General features: G+C 38.8%; 1 protein-coding gene across 10 annotated transcripts in view; it reads left to right on the top strand.

Annotated features, from left to right (window-relative positions):
* The window catches only part of CNTLN (centlein), a 478,854-nt gene extending 469,097 nt beyond the window's left edge, over positions 1–9,757 (top strand). For 7 of the 10 annotated variants that reach the window (XM_063787956.1, XM_009456357.3, XM_016960656.3 and 4 more), the window contains one exon: positions 2,364–3,732. In XM_063787956.1, the coding sequence (XP_063644026.1) occupies positions 2,364–2,465 (102 nt within the window). In that variant the 3' untranslated portion in view covers positions 2,466–3,732. Of the gene's footprint in view, positions 1–1,905; positions 2,110–2,363; positions 3,733–9,653 lie in introns of those variants that run through there. The other 3 variants (XM_063787952.1, XM_063787951.1, XM_063787950.1) reach the window with 3 other exon arrangements.
* The last annotated feature ends 8,018 nt before the right edge of the window (positions 9,758–17,775 follow it).

The raw sequence follows: 17,775 nt of genomic DNA, 5'->3' as shown, positions 1-17,775 counted from the left end.
ATACAGTTGTGTTTAACTCTGAGGCTTTGAGTTTTATTGGGAGCCAGGGCAAGAGAATAAAGGGAGTTGGTAATAAATTCATAAATGGACTTCCCACTCCACACTGGAGGCTTTCTGGAAGAGTTATTTGAGCTTGACTTTTTAAAGGTAATGTCCATGTTGAAAATTGTTCAGATTACAAGATAATAAGAGTAGATTTAGATTTAAATTTGAAAATGAAATTTGCAAACAATATGATTAATGCCAACACATTGTGGACTGGTGAAAGGTCTGTGACATTATTACACGGGAAATGATACAACCAGCATGTTCCCCAAACTGTGTTTCATGGACCACTATTTCCACCTGATAAATAGACCATGAGAACAGGATGGACAAGTGAATTTAGAAATAGGATATTATATTGCCCTCTCGGAGAGACCAGTGCCTGTTAGCCTTTTAAAGACTCTTAAGAGGTAGAAGTTTGGTTTGTTTCCCAAACGTATTTGATTAGAGAACAATTTTAGAAATTGAAACACTTCAGCCTTGTTTCCACCAGTAAGGGATGGGAAATTACTCCCTTCTTGTGTCTTCCTTTTAGATAGGAATGCATGTAGTACTGCGTGACATCATTTAAATGAAAGTTGCCCAGTAGTCTTGTCATTTTTTTGTGCATTTCTTTCACACCTAAAATTAATGCTCTCAAGTTTTAAATTTTTATTTGTAAAACTGGCATCTTTGTCCAATGTAACTCTTTTTTACATCCAAGAAAAGCAATTTGTCAAAATTAAAGCGTACTGCTTTTATCATTATCCTCCATAAGAGAACTGATCATATTCTTTTTTCTTATTTCTAAGATATGCTTTTCCCACTTCTTCACATTCCTGAAATTGGGATGCATATGCAATATGAGTGTGTTTGATGTGGTAGGTTTTTCCCCCTAGAAAAGCTATTTTAAAGTCAATGTATATGTCTTCTATTCATCTGTATCTTAAAACTGAAGAAATGTGCTCTTTTGGTATCTTATACTTTCTTTAGTGGTAAGTTTCAAGTAAGACAAATATGTGAAGCTCCTGTGTTTCTAGGGAACAGACACAGACTCAGGCTACCTTAAGGAGAAGGCAGATTACTGTAAACATAAGAAGGGACTTAAACTAGAATGCTCTTTGGGTCTGAGGCAGTTTTCTGGATCAGCTGTGGTCTCTATTTCTCTTTCATGGCTAATGTGGTCTATTTGTTTTTGCCTGCCTGCTCTTTAGTTCTACTACCACAGCTAGTCTTTTCTCTTTTCTCCAGTCCAAATTTAGCAAAGAGCCATTCTGATTGGTTTAATTATAGACACCTTAGCGGAGCATAGCTGAGGACCCAGACAAAGGCCGTTAGGCCATCTTGGGTCAGATGCCGACAGTGATGCTGTCAGTCGTCCATCCTAGCACAAAAATGGGCCTGATGCTACTGCCCTGCAGGGAAGGGGGCTGGGCATGCTAAGCATTCCCATTAATATATTCAGAGAAACAGAAGTAGTCTATCCCTGGTTGATCTAAAGGACAAGTCCAAGAAATGACTTAACAAACTTCTTAATTATGACAGACCTCTTATGTGAGGCTATGTAGCTGAGAATAAGGATAAGAGAAATTTCTAGGATTCAGAAGTAATTGGGGCTGCATTTCGGATTGTCTTTTACTTACCACCTATCCAACTGTATAACTGTATTGGATGAGTTGGAGTTCTACAGGCAACTCAGTGAAGCAGAGGGAACAATAAAACTTGACCAGAAAAGTTAGATAAATTATGAAATTTAAAAATGTAGTCTACATTTCATAAACTCAGTAGTTTGCAACATGTGTATTACACTTTGATATGCCAAACAACTTTTCTATAACAACTTAATCAATGGGTATACTTTTGCCATTTTTTCCTCTGAAGTTTTCACTCTACAACTCTTGAGATGTTCGGCTCTAACGCAGACATGTGGATTGATGGTTCTCTCTCATTCTTTTATGAGTGATGAACACACAGTACTACTTCTGTGGGCCCGTGGGCCCTAGAGATGACTGTAACCTGCTATTGATCAGCTGATCGAAGATAAATGGCTTAGCTGCTTGTATTGCAGATTACATCATTAACATGGTCAGTAAACCATGAATTGTTCAATACGGCGTTTATCTTTTTTCATTTTACTTCGGCTCTTTTGTCATTTTTATTAGAAAAGACAAAATTACCCACACTGACCAGCAAGATCAGTAGAAAAGAGATCCAGTAGGGTACCATTATGGCTGCAAAGTTGCAGACATCTAACTTCTAATGGTTTAATAATATTTAGTATGTTTTTGAACTGAAGAAAATATAGAGTTTTAATAATCTTTTTTGTGTTTCTTTTACAGCTTCCTTTTGCCTCATATTTACTAGAAGCAGTACTGGAAAAAATAAATGAAAAAAAGAAACTAGTTGAAGGATATTTCACAATTATGAAAGATATTAGATGATATTAAAACGGAGAGCTTTATTGCAAATGTGAAAACTTTTTATGTGGTGTGATTGGAATACACGCATTGCAATCCTGACACGGTATCTGCTCCAACTATCAATAGTCAGGTTCAATACCAAAATAAGAAGTCTCTGAAAATAATTAATTGCTGAACAAGTGAAACTAATTAAGTACATAGCCATTTAAAAGGAAATAGTGTAGCATTTGATGGTCGAATACAAATATTGCCACAAATCAGTGCAAACTTAAAAATGATTTTCCTTCTAGTGCATTAAAAGAAACTGAGCAGGCTTGGTACACACAAATTGGCCTGAGCATAAGAAGAAAAAGTATCAACTAAGGATTTAATGTTTTACGTTTCATGAAGAAACTAGACTTTTTACATAAAACTGCTATAGATGGCCATAAGTGGTCCAGGGAGCAACAGATTTGTAGTATGAGCAAATATAAGATGAAGCATCATAACTTGAGCATTTATTGAAATAAATTGTGTGGTCCAATTGAATCTGTTCTCATTGATGTGCTGGTTTATGTAGGAGATACTGTGTATTTCTACAACTCTTTGGCAAAAACAAAAACATTTTCTTCTTCTCTCTCTTAACTTGACAATACTATACGTTGTGTAGTCATATAAATTTGCAGGGGACCACAAACCCAATGTATAAAATTAGGCTCTATTTAACAGAACTACTACTGTGGTCAACTAATTAAAGTTACATTCTTAACCATGATGTCATCCTTATTTAGATTCCTGAACATTCCCACCTCATTTCACCTCTTCACCGTGTTCCTGCCATACCCTTTTTGGTTCCTCTAATTCACCAAACTGGTGCCTGCCTCCCACATTTGCCCTTGGTCTTCTCTCTTTCTAGAATACTCTGCACTCAACTTTCCTCATGGCTGGCTCCTTGTCATCATTCAGGTCCACCTTCCCCGGTCCCTCAGAGACACATTCTCTGACCAGCTTACTATTTTATTTCCTCATAGCACAAAATTATCTATCTGTTCATGTATTTGTTTTCTTGTTTATTTTCTTCTTTTCCCTCTTTAGTATGTAGGTCCCATGAGATTAAGGCAAGGGTTGGCAGATTATAGCCTGCAGGGCGAATCTGGCCTGCCACCTGTTTTGTATGGCCCACAAGCTAAGAATGGTTTTTGCCTTATTAAATGGTTTTTAAAAAATCAAAAGGAGAATAATATTTTGTAGCATGTGAAAATTATATAAAATTCAAATTTTGGTGTCTGTTAATAAAGTTTTATTGGAACACAGTGGTGCTCATTCATTTCTTTACTGTTTATGGCTGCTTTCACACTACATGAGTGTAGTTGAATAGTAGTTAATGGAAGAGACTGTGCTTCTCTCCTGCTTGGAATGCTACAGATAACAATGACACAGTTACAACTTGACAGAATTTTAGGTGACGCAAATACTGCCTTACTGCAATTAAAAAAAAAAATACCAGTACACACTTTTCATGTCAAAACAGGAAAAGAAGAAAGAAATGACCATCAAATGTCACACACTTAAGGCACAATGAAGTGTGGATTTTGTTATTGAATTGGATGGCGAAGCATTGTGTTTATTATGTGATGACACTGTATACCCAAAGAATGCAATTAAAACATTACCATACTAAGCATTCATCACAATATTCCCAACTCACAGGAAAGCACGAGTAATAAAAAATTACAAAACTTAAAATGTAATACCTCATTACGACAGAATTTTATTACAAAGATAAAAATGAGACTGCTAGTATGACCTTGATACCAAGACTAAACAAAGACAGTGTACAAAAAAAGAAAATATGGTAGACTGAGAAATGGCCCCTGAAGATGTTCACTCCTTAGTCCTCAAAACCTGCAAATGTGTTACTTTATATGTCAAAAGGAAATTTGCAAATATGATTAAGTCAAGGATCTTGAATGGGAAGATTATCTTGGATTACCGACGTGAGCCTGATGAAACCACAAGTGCTCTTATGAGAGGGAGGCAGGAAGAGTCAGAGAGAGAGAATAATGTTACCAGAGAGGTAGAAAGAGAAATTTGAAGATGCCACAGTACTGGCTTAAAATATGGAGGAAACGGCCATGAGCCAAAGGATGTGGATGGCCCTTGGAGACCAGAAAAGGCAAGGAAACAGATTCTTCCTGGAGCCTTGGGAAAAGCTCAGTCCTGTCAGCACCTTGACTTTACCCCAGTGAAACTGATTTTGGACATCTAGAACTGTAAGATAATACATTTTATCTAATTTAAGCCACTAAGTTTGTGGTACTTTGTGACTGCAACAATAGAAAACAAATAGAATTTGCCAGAAATCTGTTTAGAAGTTTTACATCTATGTTCATGAGGGATATTGGTCAAAAGATACACAATCAAATCTGGTTCAATATTCAGAAATCAATCAGTGTAAACCACCATATTAAGAGGCTAAAAATACCCCACAATCATAAAATTTGATATAGAAAAAGCATGTGACAAAAATTGGCACTCATTTATTTTAAAAAAAACTCAGAAAACTATAAATAGGAACTTCTCAATTTGATAAGACCATCTTTTAAAAGCCTACAGCTAACATTGTATGTAATGATGAAGACCAAACACTTCCCCCTATAATCAGGAAGAAGGCAAAGATTTCAACTCTCACCACTCTCTCTCAACATAACGTGGGAAATTCTAGCCAGCCTAATAAGGCAAGAAAAGGAAACAAAAGGCATCCAGATTGGAAAGGAAAAAGAAAAATAACCACTCAAAACAAAAACAAAAAACTTTACAGAATTAATGAGTCCAGCAAGATCTCAAGATACAAAATCAACATGGAAAGATTGTGTTTCTATACACTAGTAAGCTAGTAAAAAAATGTGGAAAATGAAATTAAAAATACAATACAATGTACAATTTCCCGAAAAAGAGAAATACTTAGGTATAAAACCTGCAAAACATGCATAGTACTTGTGTATGAAAATTATAAAACACTAGCGAAAGAAATGAAAAAGATCTAATAAATTAGGAGACCTAGTAAGACCATGGGTTAGGATACTTATGTTAAAGATGCCAGCTGTCTCCAAATTTATATAGAGATTTAACACAATTCCTACCAACATCACAGCAAGAGATTTAGGAAATAGAGAACATTTTTCTAAAATGTATATGGGAACTCAGAAACTAGAATAGCTTTTAAGTAAAACTAAGAGCATAACAGTGGGAGACATCACTTTACCCAGTTTCAAGGTGTATTAAATAGCTACACTAATCAGGAGTGTGTGGTGCTGGCAGGTAGAGGGCTGGACAAATAAATCAATGAAAAAGAATAGAGAACCAAGAAATACACCTAAGCAAATATGCCCAACTGATTTGAGACAAAGGTTCAAAAGCAATTCAATAGAGGCATAATCACCTTTTTGACAAATGGTCCTGAAGTAGTTGGGCATCTTGGGTTAAAAAAAAAAATCTTGACCTAAACCTCACACATCACACATTCAGACATAAATTACATCAAAATGGGTCAACATTTAAATGTAAAATGTAGAATATAACGTAAGAGAAAATCTTCAGGACCTCAGATTTGGTGAAGAATTTCTAGCCATGACACCAGAAGCATGATGCAAAAAAGAAAAATTGATAAGTTTTACTTCATCAAAATTAAAAACTTTTGCCCCGGGAATAGACAAGCTACAGACTGGGAGAAAACATTTGCAAATCACTGACAAAGGATTCATATCTAAAATAAACAATTCTCAAAGCTCAACAGTAAACAACAACAAGGCAGTCCTCTGTGAGTAATATTTATTTATATCCTGGGAAGTTATGAAATAAGCTTGGGGCTGTGGCTGCTGTAAGTGAAAGTTGTCATGTTTATGTGTGTTTCAGAATATGGGACAGCGGAAAGAGTGAATTTCATTCTCAACCGTAGCCCTTACTCATCGACTGAAAGCTTTGCCTATTTTAATTTCTTCTCCAAATTATGCAGGATTCTTCCCAGTAGCAAAAATGACCTTTGGATTTAGAGGGTCGAAAGTGAAAATTACTATAATAAATTTGTAGCCACAACGAGAGAAGCTTACTTAATGTTCTCAAATAACTGTAAAAACAAACAAAATGTACCAGAAAACATTTGAGAGAGCATTTTATTGGCCTATGTTCAGAAGAGTTCATGAGATACATGGGCAGAAGAGTTGCTATTTTTTTCCTCTTAAAAAATTTTTAATTGATACATAATTTTACATACATATGGGGTAAAATAGAATGTTTCAATGCATGTGTACATTGGGTAATAATTAAATCAGGGTAATTATATCTGTCACCTCAAACATTTATTACTTATTTGTTGTAAGAACATTCAAGATCCTGTCTTTATTTTATTTTAGATTCGGGGGTACGTGTGTAGGTTTGCTAAATGAATACATTGCATGATTCTGAGCTTTGAGTTTCTAATAATCTCATCACCCAAGTAGCAAACAGTACCTGATACATAGTTTTTCAAGCCTTTCTCCCTCCTTTTCCCCACTTTTGGAATCCCCAGTGCTTATTGTTTCCATCTTTGTATTTGTGTGTACCCAATGTTTATCTCCCACTTTTAAATGAGAACATGAGGTATTTTGTTTTCTGTTTCTGTATTAATTTGCTTAGGTCAATGACTTCCAGCTCCATTCCCACTGTTGCACAGGATATGCTTTTGTTCTTTTTTATGGCTGCATAGTATTCCATGGTGTATATATCTTCCACATTTTCGTTATCCAATCCACCATTGGTAGGCACTTGGGTTGATTCCATATCCTTGCTATTGTGAAGAATGCTGCTATGAACATACAAATGCAGATATCATTTTAATAGAATGATTTACTTTCCTTTGCATATATAACTACTAATTGGGTTACTGGGTCAAATAGTAATTCTGTTTTTAGTTCGAAGAGTTGCTATTTCTAATTCCTACATTCCCATGCACGTAACTGCCTTTGGTATTAACACAAATTTATATAAGTGGCTTAATATAATGGATAAAAATGACTTTTTTGTTGCCTGTGACATGAAGTCTTTCATCAAAAAGATGATGATTTTTTAAAAAAGCCTCTTGACTTTTAATTTTTAAATACACAGACATATTTGATTAGAAATTTTTTTCTGCTCACCAAAGAATGGTAGACACTACAAACACTTCTGCCCATAGTCCAATCCTCAGTTTCCTTCTTTCTTCAGCAGACACAGTCTACAAAACCAGAGTTTTGACATCAGCTCCTTCCAACAATTTTTGCCACATTCAACTTTCCTTTCACCTAGGAAATGATCATTAGGGATAATTTAAAAGAAGGTGGTGCCCCTGCCTTCTGTACTCTTACATTTTGTGTTAGAGAAAATGTTGCTCTTTGTTAATGCTGACCCTAGCACGAAGGCCTCAGAGTCACCCAGAGAGAAGTATTAGAGACTTCCCTGGGTTCATGCTCCACCCTGTAGGTCAGAATTGTTTTGGCATACAACCCTCTCTGTTCTTCCTTAGTGCACTAATCGTGACACTCTCCTCATGAATTCAGTGATGGACCCAAGCCAGAAAAAGAAAAGCATAGTCAAGACATTTTTATTTTCCAGATTTTTCTTTATTTTTATATGACATTTTATTTCAAGATAATTTAACATTCACAAGAAGTTGCAAAAGTAGTAAGCAGAGTTTTTGGATACACTTCACCCAGATTCCCTGAATGGTAACATCTTACATAACCACAGTACACTGTCCAAAACAGGAAGATGGCATTGGTACAATATTTTTAACTCAAATATAGACCATAGATGGATTTAAGTTTTTACATTCACTTCGTTGGAGTGTTTTTAGGACATTTTGTCACATGTATAGATTATACAAGCATTACCACAATTGAGATACAGAACTGTTAAATCAGCACAAAGACTGTTCCTCATGTTACCCCTTAGTACTCACACCCTCCCTTTTAACTCTAATCCCTGGCAGCCACTGACCTGTTCATCATCATTATAATTTTGTCACTGAGAGTGTTATATAAATGGAATTATGGAATGTATAGCCTTTTGACATTGGCTTCTGTCAGAGAGCATAATGTCCTTGAAATCCATCTAAATCATTGTATATATCAATAGCCCACTTATTTTTAATTGCTGAGTAGCATCTCATTATATGGATATACCACAATTGGTTTATTCATTTACCTGTCAAAGGACACGTGCAATTACACACCACTCTTGACGGTCAGGGACTAGGAAAGAATATGATTGAAAAATTGGTTACAATGAAATCTGGAGAAGAGGTTTTTAGATGGACCTCTCTGAATGAGCAAATAATGTGAAGATATTTACATCCCATGTCATGCTCACCAAAGGGTGACCTCAGCGAGGAGGATTTTAATAATCAAATTGATAGGATAGGATAACCTGCTCTGTAGATGCACGCCAGCTTCTTTCTCCAACCACCCCTGTCTTTGCCCAATGGGCTCCTGAGCAAAGTGGCCATGGTGGCAGGGATAGAAGTTATGGCATATGCTCAGAAGCAGGAATTTTCACTCACCAAGGCTGACCTGGCTATGGCCACTACTGAGTGCCCAATCTTTCAATAGCACAGACCAACAGTCAGCCCTTGATATGGCACCATTTCCTGGGGGTGATCAGCCAGCTACCTGGTGGCATGTTGATTACATTGGACCACTGCCATCATGGAAGGGGCCAGGTTTTGTTCTTACTAGAATAGACACTTACTCTGGATGTGGGTTTGCCTTATTTGCACAAAATGCTTCTGCCAAAACTACCATCTGTGGACTTACAGAATGCCTTATCCACCACCATGGCATTGCACACAGCATTGTTTGTGATCAGGGAAGTTACTTCACGCAAATGAAGTGTGGCAATGGGCCTGTGCTCATGAAATTCATGTTCGTCACCATCCTAAATCAGCTGGTTTGATAGAATAGTGGAATGGCCTTTTGAAGACTGTTACAGTGCCAGCTAGGAAGTAAAACTTTGCAAGGTATGGCAAAGTTCCCCAGAAGGCTGTATACACTTGAAATCAGTGTCTAATATATGGTGCCATTTCTCCCATAGCCAGGGTTCATGGATCCACAAATCAGGGGGTGGAACTGGGAGTGGCACCACTCATCATTATCCCTAGTGACCTATTAGCAAAATGTTTGCTTCCTGTTCTTGTGACTTTATGCTTTCCTATCCTAGAGGTCTTAGTTCCAAAGAGAGAGATGCTTCCACCAGGAGACACAACATTGATTTCATTGAACTGGAATTTAAAACTGCTGCCTGGATGCTTTGGCTTCCTCATGCTTCCAAAGCAACAGACAAAGAAGGGGGTTACATTGCTGGCTGGGGTGAGTGATCCTGACTACCAAGGGGAAATTGGACTACTACTCTACAATGGAGGTAAGGAAGAATATATCTGGAATACAGGTGATCCTTTATGGTATCTCTTAGTATTACTATGCCATGTGGTTAAAGTCAATGAAAAACTACCACAACCCAATTCATTCAGGACTGCTAATGGCCCAGACACTTCAGGATTGAAGATTTGGGTTTCCCACCAAGAAAAGAACTACAACCAGCTGAGGTGTTTGGTGAGGGGAAAGGGAATAGGGAATAAGTAGTTGAAGAAAGTTGTTAGAAATACCACATAACCACAGTGACCATATGACCATAGTGACCACATGACCAATTACATAAATGAGAAATACATTTATCTGAGTATTTCCTCCATGTTTTGAAGTGAATATGTTTGTGCATGTGTGTTCAGTTGACAAGGGTGGACTTGATGAATTTTATGTGTCAACCTGATTGGGTCATGGTGCTCAGATATGTGGTCAGACATTCTGGATGTTTCTGTGAGCATGTTTTTGGATGAGATTAACCTTTAAGTCAGTGGCCTTTCAGTAAAGCAGATTGCCCTCCATAATGTGGGATGGGCCTCATTCAGTTAGTTGAGTACAAGAAAAAGACTACCGTCCCCCAAGCAAGAGAGAAATCTGCTAGCAGTTTGCCTTTGGACTTGAATTACAACATTGGCTCTTTCTGGGTCTCCAGCCTGCCTGCCCACTCTGCAGATTTTGGACTTGCTAGGCTCCATAATTCCATGAGGAAACTCCTCAGAATAAATCTGTCTGTTTCCCCATGTTGGTTCTGTTTTCCTAGAGAACCCTAATACACCAAGTGTTGGCTATTGCATATAAAGCTATCATGAATATTCAAGTACAGGTTTTTGTATGAACATAAGTTTTCACTTCTCTAGAGGAATTACCCACAAATATGATTGCTGGGTCATATAGTAAGTGTGTGTTTAAATTTATAAGAAACTGCAAAAGTGTTTTCTAGGGTAGCTATAACACTCTGCAGCCCCACCAACCATGTCTGAGAGATGAAGTTGGTCTGCATCTTCTCCAGGACTTGGTACTCTTAATAGTTTTAACTATTCTAATGGGTATGTAGTAGAGATATTTTTCTTTTTGAGTTCTAGTCCAGCTCCACCATTCTCACCCCAACATTTGTCATCATTTTTTGTTTTTCTGTCTCCAAAACCTGCTTATGTGGTCTTTTTAGAAAGCATGGGATGATAAGGACAGGTTGATGGGAATTGGATCAGACATATATAACTATTCTCCAGAACTATTACCTGGACAATTACCTCCCAGCAATTATCATGGATTTTACAAGGAACTTTGAAAAAGCAGGTGTCATTATCTATCACTGCATAATAAATTTCTCTAAAACCTAGTGGCTTAAAACAACATTTATTTGGGCCAGTGTCTGTGGGTCAAGAATCTGGGTCCTCTGACACTGGATCTCTCACAAGGCTGCAGTCATCGCAAGGCTTGACTCAGAAGGATTCACTTCCTAGCTCTTCCATATGGCTGTTGGCAGGATTCAGTTCCACACAGTTCAGTTGTTCTCAGTTGGACTTAGGGCTTCCTTGCTAGCTATTGGTTGGAGTCTGTCCTCAGTCCTTTGCCACACGAGTCTCTTCAATATGGCAACTTGCTTTATCTCTCTCTCTCTCTCTCTCTCACACACACACACACACACGCACGCACAGCCACACACACACACCAGGAGGGGATTAGACAAGAGCGTGAATAACAAGTGGTGGGAATTATTAGGAGCCGTTTCATGAGCTGCCCACCACAGCAGGTGTTTAGGTTTGGTGCTCTAGATAGAGGGGAGGCTACTGGAGAAATTGCCTTGAAGCTGTCTGCAAGGTGAGCATAGAGTGGACTTAGAATAAATATTTATTTGTGAAGGTTTAGGGGAGGAAGACAGATGCAGCTTATGGGTTGCAAAATTACAACTACTTCTTGGTACCACCATAGGATATACATAAAAAGAACCCTGCCTAGAGTGAGGTCTGTCACATAAAGATGCTCAACAGGTGAAATTATGGAGGTATTTAATACCATTTCTAGACTTGAGATCAAGAGGTTGGGACAGCACAATTATTCTTCCACAGTAAATGAACAAAAACCAGTGTCAGAAATCTACAAATTTAAAAGGCCAACTAAGTCCATTCTATGGACCTTTCTCAGATTTGAACTGTGGAAACAATGTTGAAAGCAGGAAGCAAGCAGTGTAAAGCATTAGAGATTCAAAGCCAAAGTAGAATAAGCCCTGGACCCCTGAAATCTACATACCGTATCAGTAGCCTTAGGAGGCCTTTTGTCAATTTAAACTGAAGCTAAAGAATACTTTTCATAAAAAAGAATGACATCATTTCCTTTGCAGCAACATGGATGCAGTTGGAGGCCATTATCCTAAGTGAATTACTGCAGGAACAGAAAGTCATATACCACATGTTCTCACTTAATAGTGGAAGCTAAACAATGGTCCACATGGACATAAAGATGGAAACAGTCGACTACAAAATAGGGGAGAGAGTAAAGGGGCAAGAGTTGGAGAAACTACCTGTTGCATACTATGTTCACTAGAAGAGCAGCAAACCCCAGCGTTACATAATACACCCATGTAACAAACTTGCACAGGTACCCCCCAAATCTATAATTAAGAAGAGAGTTCAAAAAAGAATACTTTTCAAAACATGTATTTTCACAGCATATTCATACTCCTAAAAAGAAATACCAGAATCTGATAAGATTAGTTAAGTCTGGAGAGAGGACTGGGAGCTCTGTGCTAGGAGACACACAGGACTTTTATAGTCTATCATTTTTTTGTTTTTGTTTTTGTTTGAGATGGAGTCTTGCTCTGTCACCCAGGCTGGAGTGTGGTGGCGCGATCTCAGCTCACTGCAAGCTCCGCCTCCTGGGTTCACGCCATTGTCCTGCCTCAGCGTCCCAAGTAGCTGGGACTACAGGCACACACCACTATGCCCAGCTAATTTTTTTTGTATTTTGAGTAGAGATGGGGGTTTCACCGTGTTAGCCAGAATGGTCTCAAACTCCTGACCTCGTGATCCGCCCGCCTTGGCCTCCCAAAGTGCTGGGATTACAGGCCACCGTGCCCGGCCTAGTCTATCATTTTATACTGGTTGAATTATGTTCCCATGGACATAAATTAAAAGAAAAATGAAAATACTTTTAATAACAATTTTGACTCTTTTAAACCATCTGTGAGGCAAAGATAAGTAGGATGGAAAAGGCAAACTATCTAGAAAATAATGAAAATGAGAATACTTTTTTTTTTAATCAAAAAACCTTTGGGACATAGCTAAAGCTGTATTTAAAAGAGAATTAATAGCTCCAAAAGTGTTCATGTTAAAAATGAACTGAAAAAACTAAATATAGAACTTAAGAAATATAAAATATCATGCTGGGTTCAGTGGCTCACGCATGTAATCCCAGCACTTTGGGAGGCCGAGGCGGGCAGCTCATTTGAGCCTAGGAGTTCAAGACCAGCCTGAGCAAAATGGCGAAACCCCTTCTGTACAAAAAATACAAAAAACTAGCCTGGTGTGGTGGCATGCACCTGTAGTCCCAGCTATGCAGGAGGTTGAAGCGGGAGGATAGACTGAACCCAGGAGGTTGAGGCTGCAGTGAGCTGTGATTGTGCCACCGCACTCCACACTCCAGCCCGGGCAACAGAATGCGACCCTGTCTTTAAAAAACAAATAAATAAGAAATAAATAAAATCAAACCTAAATAGAATAGGAGGAAAGAATTCATAAAAGTGAAATTATTTTAAAAGAAAAACTACTGAAAAAAAGATATAACGAAGCTGATCTTTACAATTAAACTAACTCTGGTAAGCCTAGTTAAGGATAAAAGAGAAAAGTGAAAACATGCAACATTAGTAACTAGAAAAGATGCAAAAGGCATTTTAAAAATTGTGAAAGAATAGGTACAGGTCAATTTTAAGGTAATATATGATTTGCTAGCCAAATATAAATAACCCAGATTCACTTGAGAAGTGGTAGAAAGTCAGCCAGGCACAGTGGCTCACACCTGTAATCCCAGCACTTTGGGAGGCTGAGGTGGGAGGATTGCTTGAGCCCAGGAGTTTGAGACCAGCCTGGGCAACATAGTGAGACCCCATTTCTGCAAATAGATTAAAAAAAAAAAAAACTGGGCGTAATGACACATGCCTGTAGTCCCAGCTACTGGGGAGGCTAAGATGGGAGGATCGCTTGAGTCTGGGGACTTGTGGGTGCAGTGGGCTGAGACTGCATCACTGTACTCCAGCCTGAGAGACAGAGCAAGATGCTGTCTCAAACAAAAGAAAAGAAGTGGTAGAAAGTCAAATAAACCATTACACATAACAGAAATTAGAATATAGATAAAGATCTGCCATTTAGAAAGGCAGCAGGACCAGATGACTTTATCATTAACATCGATCTAGCCTCAAAAAACAGACAATTCCTTTTCTTATAACTACACACAGAAGAAGATGAAAGGATCCCATAAGTGATGGTATGAAGCAAGGATAGGCTAAATAACAAAATCAGATAAAAATACCTAAAAAGAGAACTATAAATCAATATTTACTAATAAAAATATAAGTATTTTAAGTAAAAATAGAACTTTTAGTTCATTCAAAAACAGCATACTTGGCCAAGTAGATTTTATTCCAAGTATACTGGTTTTTGAAGGGAAGCCCGGCCTAGATCAGCTGACTGTCAGCCAAGCCATAGACTCCTGAGCAATATTAATGCTTATTGTGGCATGCCACTGAGATTTTGTAGTTGTTTGGCATACAGAATTATTGTGACCATAACTCTAGTTAACTATTATAGTTAGCTCCTCTGGACCATGTGCCTTTATGACCTTTTCCACTTGTTCCTTCATGTTCTTTTGTAGGAACTAAAGCCAGCATTTTGAGGATAGAAGCCATGTGCTAGGATAAAGGAAAAGAAAACTAGAAGGAACCTGGGTCCTAAATTACCACAGGGCTACCATGTAGCCCTGGACTACCTACACTCAGATGTTTTTATGTTTATTCCATTGTCATTTTTGGTGCTCTGGCATATGAAGTCAAACCAAATCCTGACTTATATACAAATAGTCTGTACATTGTCAAATCCTATGGCCAGTTTTCAGCCTTTCTCCTACTTCATCCATCAGCAACATTTGGCCCTGCTGGTCATGCTTTCTTGAAAGCCTGTCTTCACTTTGCTTCTTGTACCCCACTCTTTCATGAATCTTCTTTTAACTCTTTGGCTACTCCTTCTCAGCCTCAATTTCTAGATAGCCCTCATCTTCCTTAATTCTAAATGTTAGGGGTACTACCAGGCTCACTTTTAAGAATTTTTTAAAATAAATATTCAGTCTGTAGTTGATCTTAACTAATTCCTTGACCTTAAGTACAATCTATAAGCTGTCAACTCCCAACCTTATTTTCCAGCCCTGACATCTCCCCTGATCTCATCTTATTGCTTATTCAACATCTCTACTTGATGGTCTAATAGGTATCCCAAATGTCACATGTCCAGAGCTGAATTTGTGCTGCATTCCTATCACTCCCCACAGTCAGTAAGTGGCAACCCTAAACTTCCATTTTGTTAGGCCAGAAAATCTTAGCATCATCCTGTCTCCTCTTTTTACTCATACTCCCTTCAATGTATCAGGAAATTCTACTGACTCTACCCTCAGAATGTATCCAGCATGCAACAGCCCATCACTGCCTTCCCCATTTCCACTCCAGTTCAGACCATCAACTGAACTACTGCATCACTTTAGTTGGTCTCCCTGCCTCAGCTGTTGCTCTATAATACAGCACATTCACCACCCAGCTTTCATTTAAAACACATGAGACCATGTCATTCCTCTGCTCACAATCCTCAAGTCACTTCCCATCTTACTCAAAGTAACAGAAGAGTCTTTCCTTCAGCCTTCAAGGCCTGCATGACCTGGCCACCAGTTCTCTATCACACTTCATCTTCTTCCTCTTCTTATACTCACTCCACATCACTACAGTGGCCTCATCAAACACACTCAAACTGTGCCCACCTCAGGACCTTTGCACTGCAGTTCTCTGTCTGGAACTCTGTCTCCCTGGCAGCCACATGATTTTATCCCTCCTTTCATTCAAACCTTTACTCAAAGTCACCTCTTTAAAGAGGCTTACCCTGACTACCTTCTCCACAGCAACATATTTCACATTGCACTCTCTACCATCTACCCTGCCTTATCTTTCTTCTTAGTGGTACCATGTTGCACATATCTGTGTATCACCCATCTCTTCTATAGACCGTAAGTCATGTAACAGTGTGGGGGAGAAAAAGGAATAACTTTCCTCACCCATTGCAAGGGTTGTGGCTGACGCTCCTGTAACAAAAGATTAACAAGAGAAAAGCATAACAAATTTATTCAGTTAATGTTTTATGTGATATGGGAACCTTCAGACATGAAGACTCAAAGACCCAGGAAAAAGGGTATAACTTTATACCCTTAGGTTCAATAAAGAAGGAACAGTTGTGCAGAAATGTAACCGGACAAAGGGGGAGTCTGACTTCACACACTACGGAAAACTCAACAGTCCCTATTTGTTTAGATTCTTCTTGGCCCCCCCCGGATAATATGCCTTTACTTTGGGTATAGGGTGGGACATCTGTCACATCAGGGTCCTATGGCCTACTTTCATGGAGGGCAAGTCAGCGAACCCCTTTATGGCCAGCTCTCACATAGACAGGTGGAAGGTCAGAGAGTGGCCTTTCCATTTCTGCTGTTTTCTCAGTTTCCAAGGTGCCATATTTTGAGGTAGCATTTTCTGAGCCCCAACAACAGCAAGAACTTGATCTAGATTTTGTCTCTTTGTTTTGTTGTTATAGATGTAATCCTAGTGCCTATAACAGTGCCTGACACATAGTAAGGATCAAATAAATATTCATTGAGGAAAGGAATCTTTCTATCTCGAGCACAATCTTTCCATCTCCTGGAATGCAGTGGGCACTGCAACAAATGTTACATTCCTAAAGTAACGGGATCAAAAGGTATCTTGAGTTGAATCGTGTCCCCCAAAAGATATGCTGAAGTCCTAGCTCTCCTGTATCTCATTTGGAAATAAGGTCTTGGCCGGGCGCGGTGGCTCACGCCTGTAATCCCAGCACTTTGGGAGGCCGAGACGGGTGGATCACAGGTCAGGAGATGGAGACCATCCTGGCTAACATGGTGAAACCCCGTCTCTAATAAAAATAAAAAAAAAAATTAGCCGGTGTGGCGGCGGGCGCCTGTAGTCCCAGCTACTGGTGAGGCTGAGGCAGGAGAATGGTGTGAACCCAGGAGGCGGAGCTTGCAGTGAACCAAGATAGCACCCCTGCACTCCAGCCTGGGCAACAGAGCGAGACTCCATCTCAAAAAAAAAAAAAAAAAAAAAAAAGATAAAAATAAATAAAAATAAAAATAAATGAAAAAAAAGAAATAAAGTCTTTGTAGATGTATTCAAGTTAAGAAAAGACTGGATTAGCATGAGCCCACATTCAATACCTAGTGTCCTTAGGAGGAGAGAGAGATTGGGAGACACAAAGATACACACAGAGGGAAGAGGACCATGTGCAGACGGAGGTATAGTTTGGAGTTAGGCTGCCTCGGCTGAAGGAAGGCCAAGGACTGCCAGCCACCACCAGGAGCTAGAACAGACCCATGGGACATTCCCTCCAGCAAGGCCATCGGAGGGAACATGGCCCTGAGGATACCTTGGTCTTGGATCTCCAGCCTCTAGAAGTGTGAAGGAATACATTTCTGTTGCTTTAAGTCATTCAGCTTGTGGTCATTGGTTATGGCAGCCCTGGGAAAGTTATACAAAGGGTGGGGAGAACTAGGCTTTCAGCATGATCAGTTACCTCATCTGATTAAATGCCAGAATTAGAACTCAGGCCTTCCGACTCTGTGCTTCTCAACTTTATTTCCTTTAA

This window comes from Pan troglodytes, chromosome 11, assembly GCF_028858775.2.
Source record: "Pan troglodytes isolate AG18354 chromosome 11, NHGRI_mPanTro3-v2.0_pri, whole genome shotgun sequence".
NCBI classification, from domain to species: Eukaryota; Metazoa; Chordata; class Mammalia; order Primates; family Hominidae; genus Pan; species Pan troglodytes.
The sequence above is the reverse complement of the archived record's forward strand: the minus strand, read 5'-3'. Positions and strand labels throughout refer to the sequence as shown.